This window comes from Brachyistius frenatus, unplaced genomic scaffold (assembly GCF_029030835.1).
Source record: "Brachyistius frenatus isolate BFR_SWC_R1_liver_20210118 unplaced genomic scaffold, ASM2903083v1 Contig_15, whole genome shotgun sequence".
Classification (NCBI taxonomy): domain Eukaryota; kingdom Metazoa; phylum Chordata; class Actinopteri; family Embiotocidae; genus Brachyistius; species Brachyistius frenatus.
In genome coordinates this window covers 1119710-1137337 of record NW_027210614.1, presented here as the reverse complement: position 1 = coordinate 1137337, position 17628 = coordinate 1119710, and the positions used below count along the sequence as shown (strand labels likewise).

The 17628-nt window shown below is 41.1% G+C and overlaps 1 protein-coding gene across 4 annotated transcripts in view; it reads left to right on the top strand.

Annotated features, from left to right (window-relative positions):
• zfhx3b (zinc finger homeobox 3b) overlaps positions 1 to 17628 on the top strand; it is a 210358-nt gene that overhangs the window by 169438 nt on the left and 23292 nt on the right. For all 4 annotated transcript variants that reach the window (XM_069693479.1, XM_069693478.1, XM_069693480.1 and 1 more), the window contains one exon: positions 13227 to 13334. In XM_069693479.1, coding sequence (XP_069549580.1) covers positions 13227 to 13334 — 108 coding nt within the window. The remainder of the gene's footprint in view (positions 1 to 13226; positions 13335 to 17628) is intronic.

Below are 17628 nucleotides of genomic sequence, written 5' to 3'. Positions count from 1 at the left end.
TTATGAACACATGAAAGCAAATCCAAATATGGAAACGTTCATTTAATCCTGTAGGCATTCCAGCAGATTTAACAAAATAAGAAACAGAACTAAGTGTGAGATGATGACTTATTAGTTGGGACAAGCCCTTTCAACCAAAATCCAGTTTCTGTAATAGGTGTTGCAGAAGTGCAGAAAGGCCCATCTGTCTCTCTGCCTATTATCCGAAGCCTTAATCGGAACGTACAGCAGGGCAGGCTAAATAAACAGTAAGTAAGTTGTCTTGGGTAGAGGAACGTCAATGCCTGCAACTTGCTCAAGCCTTTCCTCTGAATGGTTCTGTATTGACCCCTCCGGACCCCCTGAGAATTCCCTAATTGAAAATTAATATTGAATCAATGCTGTGGGCCATTTGCATATTGATTATAAACATCCAGGAAGGCACCAAGTATGTCTGGGATCAATAGGGCCTTTCTGCAGCAGGCCGAGTGCACTACATCACATGGCAGCTGCCTGCTCCTGAGGTTAATGACTGCTGCTTGTTAAGGAGCTCTTGTCAGGTAGAATCCAGCTGCAGGGTCTTTCTGCCAAAGTTGGCAGCAGGTGAACTGTGGAAGGTGGAAGACAAGGTACACATGAAGGGGAAGTAAGGGATTTGGACAACCCCTTATATTTTAAGCAACATAGAATCCAATTTAGACTCTGAATGAAATGTGTTGGCAGCGTTTAAGCATTATTGTTTCTCCAAAGTTTATAGTCTCTTTTCGTGCGTGTTATGTGCATTTTCGGGCCTGGGCACCCTATCGTTGAACCCTGACCACTCCATAAAACAGACCATAAAATATATATGTGTGTGTGTGTGTGTGTGTGTGTGTGTGTGTGTGTGTGTGTGTGTCCGTGTGTGTAATAAAGGGTCGAGAAGGGAGGCTGATCAAAGATAACACCAGCCATTTCCAGCCCCTGAAGGGAAAGAAAACAATATTAGGTAGATCTAAAAGGCCCTTTTTAATTTGAAATGAAACTTTCACTACATCACAAGACAAAGGAGACCCAGAATCTCCTACTTTAAGGGACCGATTAAGATTCAACACGTACATTCCTCACCCAAACTCCCCATAATAGTGTCCACATGTTGAGGAGATGTGAAGAGGTGGCGGCAGGAGAGGAGGGATGGCAGTGAAGACAGAGGAGTAAAACGGGTTAGATGCAAATGGAGGAAGATGAAAAAAGAGATTTCCATCAAACCATCTTCACTGGTGACTTAAGCATAGGATCCCACAGAAACCTGACTGGCCAATTTAGTGGCGATATTGAAGCCTGGTTAAACTAATGGAGCGCTCTAAAACTGGATGATTCTCTAAACCCACAGGAGACGGCAGACCTGGTGTGAAGCACATGTGAGAGCAGCTTATCCTTCAGTCTATGAAAGACAAGTTCTTGAATTAATGCCTCTGTGCAGTTTATGTCCATTCTCCCCTCGTCATTGCCCCCACCCCACCCCAACCCACACCCTGCACTGGGAGCTTGGGTCTGGGAGCCAAGAATGGAGTGGCGGGCCCAGAGAACCAGGCTGCATCTGATTGCTTCATTACAGGCCCTTTCATTGACTTGGCTGCACTGAACTGATGAACTGAGGCAGTGGACAAGAGCACATAATAGGAAGAAATGAATTCTTATCACAGCCTTCTCAGGAGGCCACTGGTCCTGGCTGGAGCCAACAGAAGCCATGGCTGAATAAAGAGGAGGGGGATGTATCTGGGGCCATTCGTAAGCCAGAAGCAGGATCTAGAGTGAGGATATGATGGAGCTTTAGGATGTTGGATCAGTACACAGGGGAGGTACCACAAATCCACAGAGAGCCATATTATTGTAGGCAGCTTGTTTTAATGATTAGTTTGGTGATTAGTGTTTGCTTTCTCCTGGTAACTGACACCCACGGCATAACATTTTTTCAATTGTTTATTCCAGCAGTCCTCCAGAGGCGGACCTCTGCTAGTTAGGAGTCCCTGCTTTAGGCCCCATAGCTGCACCCAAACACCAACCACTGAGATGAATAATTAATTTTGTACCTTATTGGGCTCTCACCCTTAACTCTCCAACCTCTGGCTAATGAGTGAGAAGAGTCTTCTGCAGTGAGGACAATAACAGCACCCATTATAAAAACAACAGCAACACTAACACATGCACACAATAGAAATGCAAGATGTGGTATAGCACAGTACCAATTTAGCAGAAGGCTGGGTCTCCGTAGGGGAGAGGTTGTTAATCCCTGACCATGCCTTCGAGAGGCAAGGGACTCCACATCTCGGACCTGCTCATTTCCATAACCATATGTCCAGTCAGCATTAAACAGAAGAGGGAGGAGGGGGTGGGTAGGAAAACTCAATGTTTTACAAATGCTGCAGTCGCGATCCTCACACCATTAACATTTTCTGTAAAAGTTAAAGTCACTTTAAATTACATGATATTGTATAATCATAATATTCCATAAATGTACATAAACTAAAAGTGCATTGAGTGGAGTCATCTGATTGGCTGACCAGGTTCCATACCTTCCTGTCAGTGCGATCTGCTCTCCCCTCATAATCCCTGCTGCCATCAAGCCACTCCTCCCCCCACTCATACCTGTTCACTTGGCACAAAATGGATGCTGCAAAGCCATTTAATTGGCCTCCACTTGAGAATCCAAGGACATTTGAAATGTCTCTTTAATAATCTCTTCCCCAACAGAGCGGTCAGTGTTTTGGAAGAGCGCACCTTTTGGTAAAGGAATGTCTTGTAGCCAGTGGACATCAGACAGTCTTGGTGCACATCCCTTGACCTCAGTGATTGCTACTCGGGTGTTGTGGGTTTTCTTTTTTAGCATAGGGTAAATGTTACAAGAACAGTATCAGACACTACTAGTCATTTCGGTCATTTCAGAGCAGCTGGCCCATATTTAAGCCACATCATCAGTTCCATTTTTTTCCTTTCCTGTCTCGTCTTCTCCCTCTCCTGTGGCTGAGCCAAAGATAACTGAGTAGCAGTGTTTGACTGTAATCACTCCAAGTCTCCTCCTCTGGAGAGCAGCACAGCGGGCAGCACAGTTCCACCCCTCTAGGAGCTTTCAGCCCACTTTCTCAGTATGATGACATGTTCATGAAGAATCAGACAAAGCCAACTTTGCTTACATGTGTGTAATGCAAAAGCACGCCTATTTAAAACTGTATAGCTGTAAATTATTTGGATTGATCTATCTTCTAATAATCAGCAATAGGCAGAGAGAAAATGTGACCCACTCTGAGGGGGTACACTCAACTGAACAAGTGGTAGAAGCAGTCATTGGAATAAACTTTATCGTAAAAAAGAAGCGCTCATCCAGGGTGAACTGTGTAGGCTTGCTCTGTCAAGTGTCATTCTGAGGCATTTTTGAATCTCAGGTGAAATTGAAAGCCTAAAGCAATTTGGCATACTGATTAGGCTAAGATTAATGCAGGCTGGACATACCACTGAGATTAGAAGGATAACTAGTTTAAATGATGGTTGAGTTGGTGCATTCATTGCATCGCATCTTCTGGCCCAGAGTCTATTTTGTAATTAAGGATGTAAGGTATGCATCTACTCAAATAAATAAATAATGCTGCCAGAATTGTGTGATAATAAATTAATACATTACAAGAAGTGAATAAAGAAGCAGCTAATTGCATGAGATGAGTCTTTTTCATTAGCCTTTTGAGAGAATATTTCATTTTATGCATCACAAGCCATACGGCCAGATGAAATCCTGTTTTAAAAGTATGCAAATAAGGTTGAAGTATTTAGTTAGAAGCGTAAGAGTTGTTATACTGCATCTGAATTGACATCTTGTTGGGACTTCATTATCTAGTTTTAATCTAGTTTTCATTTTATCTCTCATTACATTGTTGACAACGACATTGAATTTTTAAATAGAAATTATCCATTACCCAAAAGGTGCCGACCTGTGCCCGGAGTCTCTGTCATTGAGGGTGTGCAGCTTTTCAGTGGCATTTACTGTCAGGCTTTTGGGGAGATATAAAAATATATGACTCTGAGTAGTTTCATTTTAGACTGAGACATAACCTCACTAAAATATTTACTTATCCCCGTTGATAGTCACTCATGAATACATGAAAGGTTTATAAACTAGCAATTAAAGTGATGCCTGATATTTTTTCTCATGAATTAAAATTGTGTATTTTATTTGTATATATTTACAATAGACCATACTGTCTTAATATCCAATTTCTCTTTACCTCGTGTTGCAAGCAAAAATTAAACTTGTTTAAATGTATCTCCTATAATTGCACTGCAAAGTTGGTTGATTATTTTGTACATAATTACAGAGGAAAACAACCTGCCTATTAAGCATTTAATGGCAGTAATATAGAAAGCAATTACCATTACTTGCTCACAGTGAAAATAAAGATTTCTCTAGATTAAAAGGATCCTCAGACTACAGCTACAGCTAATTGTGTGGGGTCTTGTACAGACATCTTCTAGTTGTACATCATTTGTAAGGGCTAAATGCTGATCAGTTAGGAAGGCCTTTACAAGCTGTGTCCTGAATGTGTGTTTTTGGGACTGCTCTGCTGCCAGGGAGTCTGATAGCTCTTGAATTATTTATCTATCAGGCTGCTGGACGGTAGTCACGGCGACCTAGGCCCCGTAGTGGTTGTCTGGTGACATCTCCCTTCAACAGTAGCCATTAACAGACAGGGGTAGGGGTGCTAATGAACAGGGTGCAGTGTGCATGGAAGCAGAGTTTTCTGACGCTCTAACTCTTTCTAACATACAGACCTGGCACAATGAAGGAAGACGCTGGAAAGATGTACAAAGATCTGAGTGCAGAACTTTTTAATTAGGTAAAAAAATGAGGTTAGAAAAAGAAAAAGATTGAAAAAGAAAGATAGGAACAACCACCCGTTTTCCTATTAAGGAGAAATGTCAAGCGCGGTGGTGAAGCAATAGTCTGTGTGCATCCCTTTGTTGTCCTCCCTGACATTGAAGGCTAATTTTTCATGGTTATTTGAACTGGAAAATGAAAGAGAGGTTTGTGATTATTTCCTATAAATGACAACACAATCGCATTACGCTTCAGTACAAACACAGAGAGGATATTGCCTTTTCATATTTCATGTGAAAGTAATGGATGGGCTATGCAAAGAGGAACAGAAAGAAAGACAAATGGTGAACGAAAGCTCCCGATGTTTGATTTGTATTAGAAACTGAATGGATAAAGGTAGGGAGGGCTTTTTTCAATAAGTGGTAGCACTCTCATGGATGTTTTAAAGTGCCTGTGCAGTGTAATCATTGGATTTCTTTAGCAATTAGCTATGAGCAACCAGCCGGGTGGTTGTTAGAGGAAAAGTTGCCCGGCTTATCCACTGCAGTCTCTACTAGAAAAATATATATCCATGTTAAGGTCCCCGCTTACACTGTCTCCAACTATATCTGTACAACGGTGTAATGTAATAAATAAAGATATGTGTAATAAATAAATAAGAGAAAACACCATCACACTATCCTCCACCTCTTCAACTATCCTGAAAGATCTGAACTTAGCCGGCTGTTAAACCTTTGAGAGCAAACACACATCAATGATACCCTATATTTTATATTATAAATAAAATTGATTAGCAAAATTGGTATTCATAACCTGTGAGATTCTGTTTTATCTCTGCGTACGCTTTCATAAACAAACAGACGGTCGAGCCCAGGGCTGTGGATGGAGACAGGCAGGCTGACCATAGAGGAGGATGGCAAACCAGCCTACTCTGGAGGGGCATGCTGAGAAATGTGTTTGTGTACTTTAACTTTACAAAGATTGAAATAACTGGCAGGAAAGCCTCTGCCAGCAGGACTCATGTAAATAGGACCCATATGGGAGATATGAGCCGGACTCCTAACACGCGCCGAGGTAGGGGCTACATACATCCAACCATGGCAACATTGATTTTCTGAGCTAATACCTCCACAGAACAGTCCACAGGCAGATGGTAGCACTACAAAGATATGCAAATGGTGCATTCAATAAATCGACAGACAGAGATCTTTTTCAGACAGTCCGCTGTACTGGTCTGCAGTGCCTAAAAGGAGAGATAAACAGATAAGTACCTGTTAATGGACACACACATACACGAGTGTGCGCACTCAGACAAACATACCAGCACCTGCCTGTTACCTGTGGAAACTTAGATTGATAATAAAATTTCATGTTGAGCAGAAGTGCTTCAGAAAAGCACATCAAATAAATGCCGTGACTCTCCAGCATTAGCTTTTAATATGAAAGTGCTATTTTTAATGTGGCACACTACATTTTTAATTTTCAAGGTTTTCTTCAAGAAAGCTTTTTGCACTTTATCTTGCTTATAATAACAAAACAAACTGTGGGTATAGTCATATTCAGTGCGCTTATTAGTCAGATATGAAACAAAAGCTGCTGGGTGTATGTCATATATAATAGATGTGGGCTGTCTTGTTAAGCCCAGCAGGCTGTATGTGGCTGTGTCTCTGTGGAGAAAGGCTCTGAAGCTCACTGTACCTGGTAATTAAAGAGAGTTTGTGGCAAAAGCCAAACATCAGGAGAGATGAGCTATGAACAAAAGAGCTGTGACAGTTTCAGGTTATGTGATTTTTGTGTCCCTTTTTGCCAAATGAAAAATCAATACATTTTCCGGGTTATACATATTCAGAGTGTCCACCATGCTTCCGCCCTGATGGAGAGAGGGGCGGGGGACTGTGGGCTAGAGTGGGGGGAGTCGCCTGTTCGCCTGTCATAACTGTACCATCGCATTTTCCAACCCACTGGTGAATATTTCAGAGTTGATGTGATTGCCCTTCATGACAGCGGTGATGCTTTTTTTTTTTGTCAGACACCCCTTCAGCCACCCCCACACTCTGTCAACCCACCCCAATTCTGTTTGGTCCCTTTGAATGGCTGCAAATAGGTGAAGCCATTGTTGTGTGAGCTGGAGGAAAAAAGAAAAAGATGCATTAATAAAAGGAGGTTGATTTAAGAGGAGGCTGCGGTGGAGGACGATAAGCATAACTGCATGGCGGGGGGTGGCAGTGGCAGAGAGGCAAAGTGACTCTTTGTGCAGGACAATGTCCCTCAGGCAGAGTAGATGGAAGAGTGTGGCCCAGTGATGCTTTTGCCCCCTATCCAGGCTTTTAGCCCACTGTCCTAGCAGGGAAAAGTACAGCCTGCATCTTCCATTGTGGACATAATATGTGTTAGTTAGCAGCCATCATCTTGGGGATTCAAGGAACTCCGTGTGTGTGTGTGTGTGTGTGTGTGTGTGTGTGTGTGTGTGTGTGTGTGTGTGTGTGTGTGTGTGTGTGTGTGTGTGTGTGTGTGTGTGTGTGTGTGTGTGTGTGTGTGTGTCAGATGGGGCAGAAGAGTGAGCAGTCCCTGAATGCTCAGTCCCTGTGTAGCCACATTAACCTAGATCCTCCTCTCCTTCATCACTCAAGTAAAACACAAAGAGAAAAGAACTAGAGCAGCACACTCACTTCATCCACTTTATTTGTAATGTATCTAAACATGCCATTATCATGAGAAGTATTTCTAATTAGTAGGATTTCCCGTGAGATAACACTTTAGGGAGAATATTTGATATGTTACATGGTGCTCAATAACAGTTCCTAATTTAGTAAGTATTAAAAAAAAACCAGTAAAATTAGCCACTGTTAGTGCTTTTTTTTCTGTTAGCTATTGAAAAATATACTGACTCTCTGTGACCTGAATATATTTAGCATCCTTTAAAATGGCCAGTGACTTTGAAATGCAAGGGGGATCAAATTAAGTGTTGTGTGGTAGTTTGATGAGAGGGCACCACCGGGAGAGCGGTGGAGGGGGGGGGTTACTACAATATTGTTCTAAGGCCGTATGAGCTATAACTGCTGTTTGTGATTAACTTTCTGTTTAAAGTTTTTTTTTGTTATTAGCTGCCCTACCCCGGTACCCCTCCTTCATCTCCTGTACCTCCTCCTCTTCTGCTACCCCCGCTCCCCCACCACCACCCCCACACACACACACTCACACACACACTCACCTCTCCCTCCTGCCCTCAGCCCCATGGAGACACAAAGTATTCATTCACATTTAGATCCTGAGGTCACAGCAGGGCCAGCAGGGAGAGGCCAGCGAGTCCCCCCATAGACAGGTCAGGAATCTAACATGTAACTCCGACCAGCAGCGCTGAGGTAGCTTACTCTTCTTTCCTTTCATAATGTGACAGTGTGTGGGAGAAAGGGAGTGAGAGCATGAGTGAGAAAAGAAGACTGCAGAGACAGATATACTTTCATTTTGTGTGTATGCGGCAGGTCTCGTGTTTGGTGCATTTTCTTACATTTTACTACATTCACATTCATTCTGACGTGTCACAATATGTATTTTACTGCACTTTCATTCATTTTAAATAATATAGTTTGCATGTTTAAATATATCTTATATATAAAGTTGTCCATATGAACGAATACAACGGAAATACTTATGGTTAACCTACAGAAATACAAATCTGAATGTTTTGCAAGTCATTTAAACAGTATCTTTTACGCACCTAACGTGTCCTAATTTTAATTCAGCTTCATGTCTTGTAGTGTAATGGCCATTATGGTTACTGATAATTCCATGTTGTGGTTTATTTGTTGTTCATAAGCAAAAGCTCCTCTTGTCTCTGGCTTGGTTGTGGGCATGTTTTGCTCAGTTGTGGTTTTATGAGGTGTATCTTGTGAGGACTTGAGGAGAGAGCTTCTGTGTGTGTGTGTGTGTGTGTGTGTGTGTGTGTGTGTGTGTGTGTGTGTGTGTGTGTGTGTGTGTGTGTGTGTGTGTGTCGAGAGGAGGGTTACGAGGGGTGGGAGTGTTTTCCTGTGTGTTGTGCTTTTTAAGGGGGGGGGGTCTTGCGTATGGGGCGCAGAGGTGTTGATATGAGGAGCGGACAATGCATGAAAGCCCTCAGCATGGGTCCTGTGTCTCATTGTCCCTTGGTACCCTCCTGTCACTTTCATTTTGCACCCTCTAGTCCAGAGTCAGGCCAACTTTGATATAAGGAAGGGGTGCAAGGGATGATGGGGGAGCAAGAGGGGGATTTTTAAAAGAAGAAGTCGGGGAGAAAGATAGAGTCTGTGAAGTGTGAAATAAGATTGCTTTTTATCCGACAGTGCAGTGCTAAAGAAAAGGAAGCTGTCCGGCCCTGGATAAAGCAGGGGAAGCACACCTCTCTGATTTACAGTGCGGTCCTGTGACACCTGGTTAAAATGATAACAACAGCCTCAATAATCATAATGAGAGTAATGAGAGCTTAGACATACAGCTCCACACGAGAGCACAGAGAGAAGCAGAGCTCAACCCTCGCTCCTAGTACTCGAGAGCCGGGAAGAGGGAGAAGCTCAACTCAGCCCCCGCGCTGGTTCTCCAGGACTTACGAAAGCCAAGCGAGATACATAAGACAGTGTTGTTGACTGAGATACTGTATATGCAACAAAAAAGAGCAGACTGTCACTGCTTTTTGAGGAACACTGGAGCCATTCACAGGTAGGACCTGAATTCTGTACTTTAAGTAAGGCAGTTATCATCACAGTAGTATATTCTGCTGAGGCCGGTATGGAGGAGGAGCCTGACCTAGTGAAAGATATCTAGAGTGACTATTATTACTTGCTGCTGCTCTTCTCTGCAGTCTGGGAAGGAATACTGGAAAGTGCAGTGGTTACCATCAATTATTTATTAGGCCGTTTGTGCTTGTCAGTCTGATTAGCATTAGTGTAATCACTGCTCTTCAGGGGAAAGGAAGGCTGCTCTCTCTCATCTGAAGGTAATCTTTCCATTTTCAGTGTCTCATCTTGACCGGACAGCTCTTGCATAGCATCTGCTTTTGTCATCTCCACATATTTCTTCCTTTTCCCCTTCCCTGTGTGTTTCTGTCTGTTGCTGCTTCTCTCTCCCCATCCCCCCCACCCCCACCTCATTAATGTGTGTGAGCAAGTTGCTCTCTCCTAGCTTGTATAGAGTGACACCTATGGGTCTGATTAGGCCTCTGCACTCACTGGCAAAACACAAGAGGGGAAGACCGCTAAACAGATGGTGGATCAGTGTGCGTGCGCTGTGTGTGTGTGTGTGTGTGTGTGTGTGTGTGTGTGTGTGTGTGTGTGTGTGTGTGTGTGTGTGCGTGCGTGCGTGCGTGTGTGTGTGTGTGTGTGTGTGCGTGTGTGTGTGTCCCTGTGTGCGTGTGCGTCCGTGTCTCTGTCTGTCTGTCTGTCTGTCTGTCTCTGTCTGTGAAAAGCTGGAACAGAGAGCCCATGAACTGTCTTCACTGAGTGACTGGCAGAGCAAAGCTGATATGTATATGCTCAGAACAGATGAGTGTAATCTCTGTGTCGGCAATGGGCTTATTCAGCTTGCATGATTAGATTAATGGAACTGTTTCATATCATTGTATTAGGATTGTTAATGAAGACAATTAATTAGAAGACAACCTTCAGGCTATTGTCCTTTACATCTCTCAGATTTGGGTTAGAAATGGCCTGCTGCCATAGCTTTGAGTGTTTCTCCTAATCTATTTTCAGAGTTAATCTATGGTTACAGTTTTAGTGTCTCTTCCATTTGCATCCTACTCTTAGGCCACTCATGACCTTTCATTAATTATAGTTGGCCCAGCTTTAATCATTTTGTAATACTGTTGTAGATGAGACTAGAAATAGGCAAACCCATTTGCCTTGTAAAGATGTAACGCTGCTCTTGGAATTAAATGTCTGCATTTCTGCATAAATTATGGATGGGGCTCTGTGTCGTGTGTGCTAAAAGTGTCATATATTTGGATTAAACATCTAAATAAAGAGGTATAGAAAACATGAGGAGGAAAAATATCAGCGCACACGTGTACATGTACAGTATGTGTGCAGGACATTGGGGGTTGGTACGGGGAAGCGGAATAGCATTCAAACGTTGGCTGCCTATCACAGTAATGTTTAAGCACAAGGTGTGTATTAAAGCGTAGGTGGGGAATTAGTCTCACTACAAGTGTCACATAGCTAAGAAATGACACCTTGCCCCGTTTTTAAAGGTGAAAAAATTTACCTAGAGATTATTTTGTAATCTGAGCACCTATGCAGCTGTACAGTATCCTAATTCTCACACAGTTGTGGAGATTTATGCAGGCAGGAGTTAGATGGGATTTTGAGACTCTGCAGCAGATCTCTGGAAATGTTTAAGATCCGCCTCAGCAGCACCGGATGGGCTGCACTGGATGGAATTCATAGGTTGCCTTGGAAACATAATAGAAACATGGCTGAAAATAAAAGAATAAAATGTATTTGTGTGCTGGATCTGAGGAGCACTTAAATATGTTTTTTTTTTTACTGGGAGTCAGTCATCCCTTTTAAATACCTATATTTAAACAGGGCATCAGTGGATCACAGAATTGCCTTTTAACAGTAATGTGTTCCCTCAAAATCCAAACACCTCTCACTCTGCGCAGACAGCTGTTTCCTACAACTGTATCAGCAAGTAGAAATGGAGGGTTCTGCTCCTGTCTTGCTAGTTATACAAAGGTGTATATTCCACTGACTTTGATATTTTTTGGAACAAAATAACCCCTTATGCATTAACTTGCAGTTGTGTCTGAAATAAAACAATATTGTTATGGGAATTAACACCCCTTATGGTTTTGGAGCTGTAGTGTGCATTCAGTCAACCTTAAAGAAAACAATCCTTTTAAATATGCTATAAAAATAGCAACAATTATTGTAAATACTCTGAAAGATACAACATTTCTCTTTTAAGCTTCTGCAAAAAAAACACACATACACAAAACCATAATTAATAACAATATTTTTCATTAGTAAACATAACTCATTTGCATAAAGCATTTTTATTTACCCAGCAGAACCACTGAGATGTTTCTGAATATTTTATTTACATGTAAGAATTGTCATCAGGAAAGGGACCGTGAGAATAGCCACATGGTTCAGATGTATGATTGTTCAACTGTGATAATGACGCATACCAGAGTGGGAGAATGTGATGTTGACAGTATATACAGTGTGTGTGCAATGTTTCATAACTGACGGCGTAAACAGTGAGTGTTGGGGATAATGTAACGCCATAAAAGCGGTTTTAGCTGTGCGTAGTCATGTGGTGAGCTAAGATTGGATGTGTGATGACTGCAGGGCTGAATACTTGAACAGGATATTTCAGTGGCTGTTGTAGCTTTGTCAATACATCAATAGCTCATAGAGTAGAGACCTAAGCATGAAAGCATTTTCAAAAGAGCATTTAAGTACATTTGCTGAGAATTAGCTGACTTGTGTAATAACTGGTCGGGCCTATTGACTGCGGCCTAGTTTACTGTTGTCAAATCAATGCTATTGCATGCAAGTCCCACTACTTTTAAACAAACTTAACAGGCAAAAGGGATGTTCAGGGGGCACTGGAGGGAAATAAACAAGATTGATGCCCTTTTTATTATCTGTTTTTGCTATCTTTTCCTCTGTGTGTTACTTACAAATGGCGTTATTGGATATCCATTGTTTGGACTTCGATGCTCCTAAATGGCCTGATATATCGAGCTGAGGCTTTTAAGGTGGTTACAGGGGATTTCTGCCTTTGACTTGGCATAAAAATAAAATGAATTGTGGCTCTGAAAGTTTTAAATATTTATGATTTTTTTTTTTTTTTTTTTTTTTTTGCCATATTAGGATAGCAGAAGTGAAATGAGGTTTGTATTGGTAAGTAGCCTAACAGATTGCAGCAGGGGACAGTAAAGTGTGTGTGAGTGTGTCGTGTGAGAAAGAGAATGGGGGCTTGTCTAATATCAGGTCCCTCTCTTGAAGGATACTGCTCACACAATTATTTTTCCATCTGCCCAGCTCAGGCCACATGTGTGCTTTTTTCCACAGTTTTATGTTCATATTTAAAAGAGGAAACCATATTTGTGTCATGGTTTTCAATACATGGATACAACATAATAATAACAAGAAGAAGAAGGAATATTTGCCATTTCGCTCTCCTTTTAATTCAACACTGATTTTATAATTCAAGTCTAAATAAATTTCACAGTAATGATCAGACAGCACAGGACAGAAAGCAGAGAGCAGATGCTGCCCTCTTTGTCTGCTAGCCTTGCAACTGTGTGTCAGCAAATGTAATTGTTGCAAGCTCCTATAGAAAAAAACGCTGCCGTCCCTTTAAGTGCTTCCACCAATTCTGATGGCGTGGTGATTTACATATCCCGTTCTCCCTCCCCCTTCAGGAGAGCTGAGCGAGGATGTGGAGGCTGCTAGTGAGACCACCACAGACCAGGAGGACCAAACCAAAGACAGAGAAAGTGGGGGGGAGAAGGAGCTCCCCAAAGGGACAGGTAAGGCCAATATTTACCCCCATATTTAGGGAATACTATTCACAGGAGTCATGTGCCCATGCAGCTGAAAGGTGCTGGACAACAGGCCTTTTGTCTAATTAGATTAAACATATTTAAACATAGTGTGGAGAGCCTTTTTAAACATTAAACACACACTCTCAAAACTCCATAACCTAGTTTTCAAAGGCTACTCTTTCATGCTGCATGCATCCAGGCATTAAATCTTATCAGATACAGTTAGGATAAGGTGTCAATTTAGGTAATATGCTCAGGTGACATGTGACCCATGTTTTGTGTATGAATAATGGGTGATGTGAAGAGCAGGGCCTGTATGTGTAATTCCAACTGTACCATGTGTACACGCACATGTGATGGCACTGCCCCCTTCACAACTTTGCTGTACACACACAACACAGACAACACTTCCCTGAGGCCCTCTTTATTGATAGGTGAAGGTGGTGACTCCCGAGTAGGGGGTTGAGCTTAGTAGATGGGGAGGAGCTTTAGGCCAAAACAATCTGTGGTCACAGGTCTGCAGCATTTCTTGAAAACAATCTTTGAACATTTTAGGTTCTAATTTGAATTTATTTTTTTTTCAAATTAGGGGATACCGGAAGAATGCTTATGTGGATTTTCTTTTTCTGCTTGTTTGGGCAATTGATTATCAAAGTGATAATAACTACATGACATAGACCCAGTTTAAACATTGGACCCTAAACTTTGCATGGCATTTAAATGTTGCTATAGTTGCGGACTATGTGGAAGTTCCCATATTATTTGAACTGAAGGCCTGTTTACAGTGAAAGATGACAGGACTCATAGCAGAAATAGTTGAGGTTATCATAGCAGTTGTGATTCTATTGTAGGTGGTACTGCAACTAGAATAATTACTTAAGCAAGAGACATATTTGTGCCCGTAATAAAAGCAGCACTGTAGGTTCTAAATTATGTGTGGAGCCATTGGTGAACAAAAAAAAGTTTTTTCCCAGTTTTGAGAGAGATGTGAAAATGAATGAAACATGGTCTCAAGCACACGTTTAATGACAAACAAATTTGGTTTAAAACTAGATTCTATACTGTGCACTGAATGTGCATCACTGCGTCTAATATATAAAACTTTGTTTACTGATTGTATTCAGATTACTGAAGCAGTGTAAATGAAATATGGTTTCATTATTCTTTTTATGCACAATTTGCTTTGCATGCTGGTGTTAGAAAAACAATGCTGGCAGTTAAGACATCTCTTATTCAATAGAAGAGATTCCTGATAATGATGACATTGAACAGTAACAGGCTTGGATAGCTGCTTTTCACTTGTCTAACTTCTTGTGTTACTGCAGGATGTTTTGATATACACTAGTCAGGTTAAAAGCTGGAAAACAATTCAGACCTTTTGCATACCTAAGTTTTTATAAAGTGCAGGGGGAAAAAAAAACTTCATCACAGTGTTTGAAGCCCAGCCTTTGTAAAATGTCTTTGATATTCGAACTTCTATTTTAAATGAGGCTGAGTTGTTTGTGCTCTTTGAAAGGGCGACACTCTTCTTTGATGGAAGAAATAATGATATGCATGCCTGACTGAATATGGCTAAAAGTATGTTTTAGCACATCAAAATAAAGCACTTTAAAAAGCATTAAAATGAGCTGGCCGATTAATAATTCACTCATACCTGTGGTGCACAGGAAGACGACTCCTCGCATTAGGATTCCTCCTTTTTGAAAGGCATGCAATTTGATACAAGCATATTCAGTTCCTTTCCTCCCCTCTGTCAGTCGCTAATCACCAAATAAGTGTGTTTCTGTGTTTTCACAAAGGAAATATGTGCTTGCATATGAAAAATTTACAGCTTCCCAGCAGCTTATTAGAAACGCTTAGTTAAAAATAGCATTGCATTAGGGAACCAGGTCTGAGGTTCTGTTTGATGTCAGTGAAAAGGTGGGTGGGTAGGTTGGGGTGGTGGGTTCAAGGCTGTGTTGTCAGCGAAAGGTAGACAGCTGTAGTTTAATGGAAGGGTCTCTTTTTGTGCTTCAAACTTTTTGTGATTGATGAATACAATGCCCATTCAAAGTGAGTGCATCTTGTAGGGGAAAAGCAAGGAAGACCTCACAATGCATTTGGTAAACAGAGGAGCACTTGTTTGGGCTGGTGATTGTTTGAAAATGTTGTGCAGTAGATACACAGATGGTGTGTATGTTAAAATATGGTGTATGAGCATCTTGGCCAACCTGTTATTTATATGAAAGGTGCTCAGTCTTCCACTGTCTGGGGCTGAGCTGCTTCTAAGGTCCGTCATTAGAACTACTGAAGTATTTCTTCTCATCGTTGTCATGTAGCTGTTGGAACAGAGCAAAACATTGTTCTTTTACAAATGACAGTCACTGTCAAACAGACGGCATTAGTGAACACAGAAAAAAGGCTTTCTCCTTTTTAAAGCCACTGTCAATCTCATTTTCTCTTTCTTGTTCCTCAGCTCCTCAGTATTCATTAAAATCATTTAGAGGTACATCAGAAGCCTTTGTAAAATGCATATGTATTCGGCATGTCATCTCTTGAAAGATGCCTTCATTATTCTGTTGTTTTTTATTTATCTCAGAGATGATACATGTAAAGGCATCCAGGTATATGTAAATGTCATATGCTTCCAACACTGCACACAATATGCAGTGCAGCTTTTGGTGATTATATAGTATATTATCATAAGTATATAACCAGACATAAGACAAAATTATAAATGGAATACTAAAATCGTAATATATTTGGACATTGATGAGTAATTCAAAGGGTCAGTTTTAATGCTAGGTATGAAATATGTATAAATGGATAGCCATGAGCCTCTTTCCTCTCTCCTCACACTTTTTCACCTCACTGATACAGCACTGGCTAAAGGGAAGAGCTTCTGCACAGGAACGGGATCCTTACCTTCATTAAAGCAGGTGGTGTATTTATGCAGCTGAATGTATGGGAATGCAGCAAGAGAGCTAGGCAGGAGGGTGGTGAGTGTCGGGGAGAGAGGAAGGCGAAGAGAGCAGAAAGTGGAAGAGGAGGAAAGAGGGAGGATTGTTAATACACCTGCAGACTTGGACACAATGTGATCTGACATATTTTACATAAATGTATGGGACAGGTTGGGTAGAGGGGTGATCGGGGGGCGTTGAGTAGAGGAAGAGAAAAATATAGTCTCAATTCCGGCATTGGAAGGAAGGTAGTCCTCTGAATTTGAACTTGATAAATAATTATTTTCATACCTTTCCTTACATTCAATTTATGAAAGCTGGAGCGGTGGAGGCTAGCGAAGAAAAAATATATTTCAACCTGGGTCATTCTCAGACCTGTAACACCTCAGAGACCAGACAGACTTGTTAATAGACAAAAACAAATGACAGTGAATGGTAAACAGGGAACACAGGGACACACACTGAATACAGTATTTCACTGTCATTTTGTAGCTCACAATTTAAAAAATCATGGCTAATTCAGATAATCTAATGACCGTTTTAAATGTGCTTTAAGATATTTCAATAAAACATGTCCACATGCCTGGTTAACCACATATACAGCATTAAGTTGTCCTTTTACATTTAAATAAGTTGTATCTGTTAAATGCAATTTGTGAATCTATGTATACTTGTATACTTCAAATTCAGTTTCTCTGTGTTACTGTTGTTAAACCAAGTGTGTAGGAGTATTTTGACATTGTTTTGTGGAACACCAATTAAAGGTGACATGCAGGTTTTAATTTAGCATTCAATTAGCTGCTAAACACAGTTTTCACACTGCTGTGTACAAATAGTTCTGATATTTTTGTAGTTCATCATACCTTAAAAACTGTTTTTAGTTTTTGTCTTAATAAATACAATTTAAATAGCTGAAATCACATTGATAAACAATTAAAACCTTGTGCATTTTAGACTGATGAACCACAGCAGATTCAAAGCATACACTGTAGACTTGTAAGAACCTGTTTGTAATAAGATAGGAGCACATTTTGCTGAAACTCTACATTTCCTTATATATCCTTTCTCTGCAGGATGGGCCAAACCTCTGCTTTGTTTATTTTTCTTAATATGCTTCCACAGGAGGTTTTCACACAGATGTGTGAGATAATACACAAGATAACTATTTTCTATTAAACTGTGACACTAAACCTGTGAAATGGTCTAAACAAAGACTGAGCAGCTGGATGCGTGCGCGCACCTGTGTGTGAGTTTTCGGCTTCAGATGCACCTGTTTTTATGTAAATATGCCACAGCATGTATGTGTGTGTGTGCGTCAGAGAAGCAGATGTGGTGTTGCA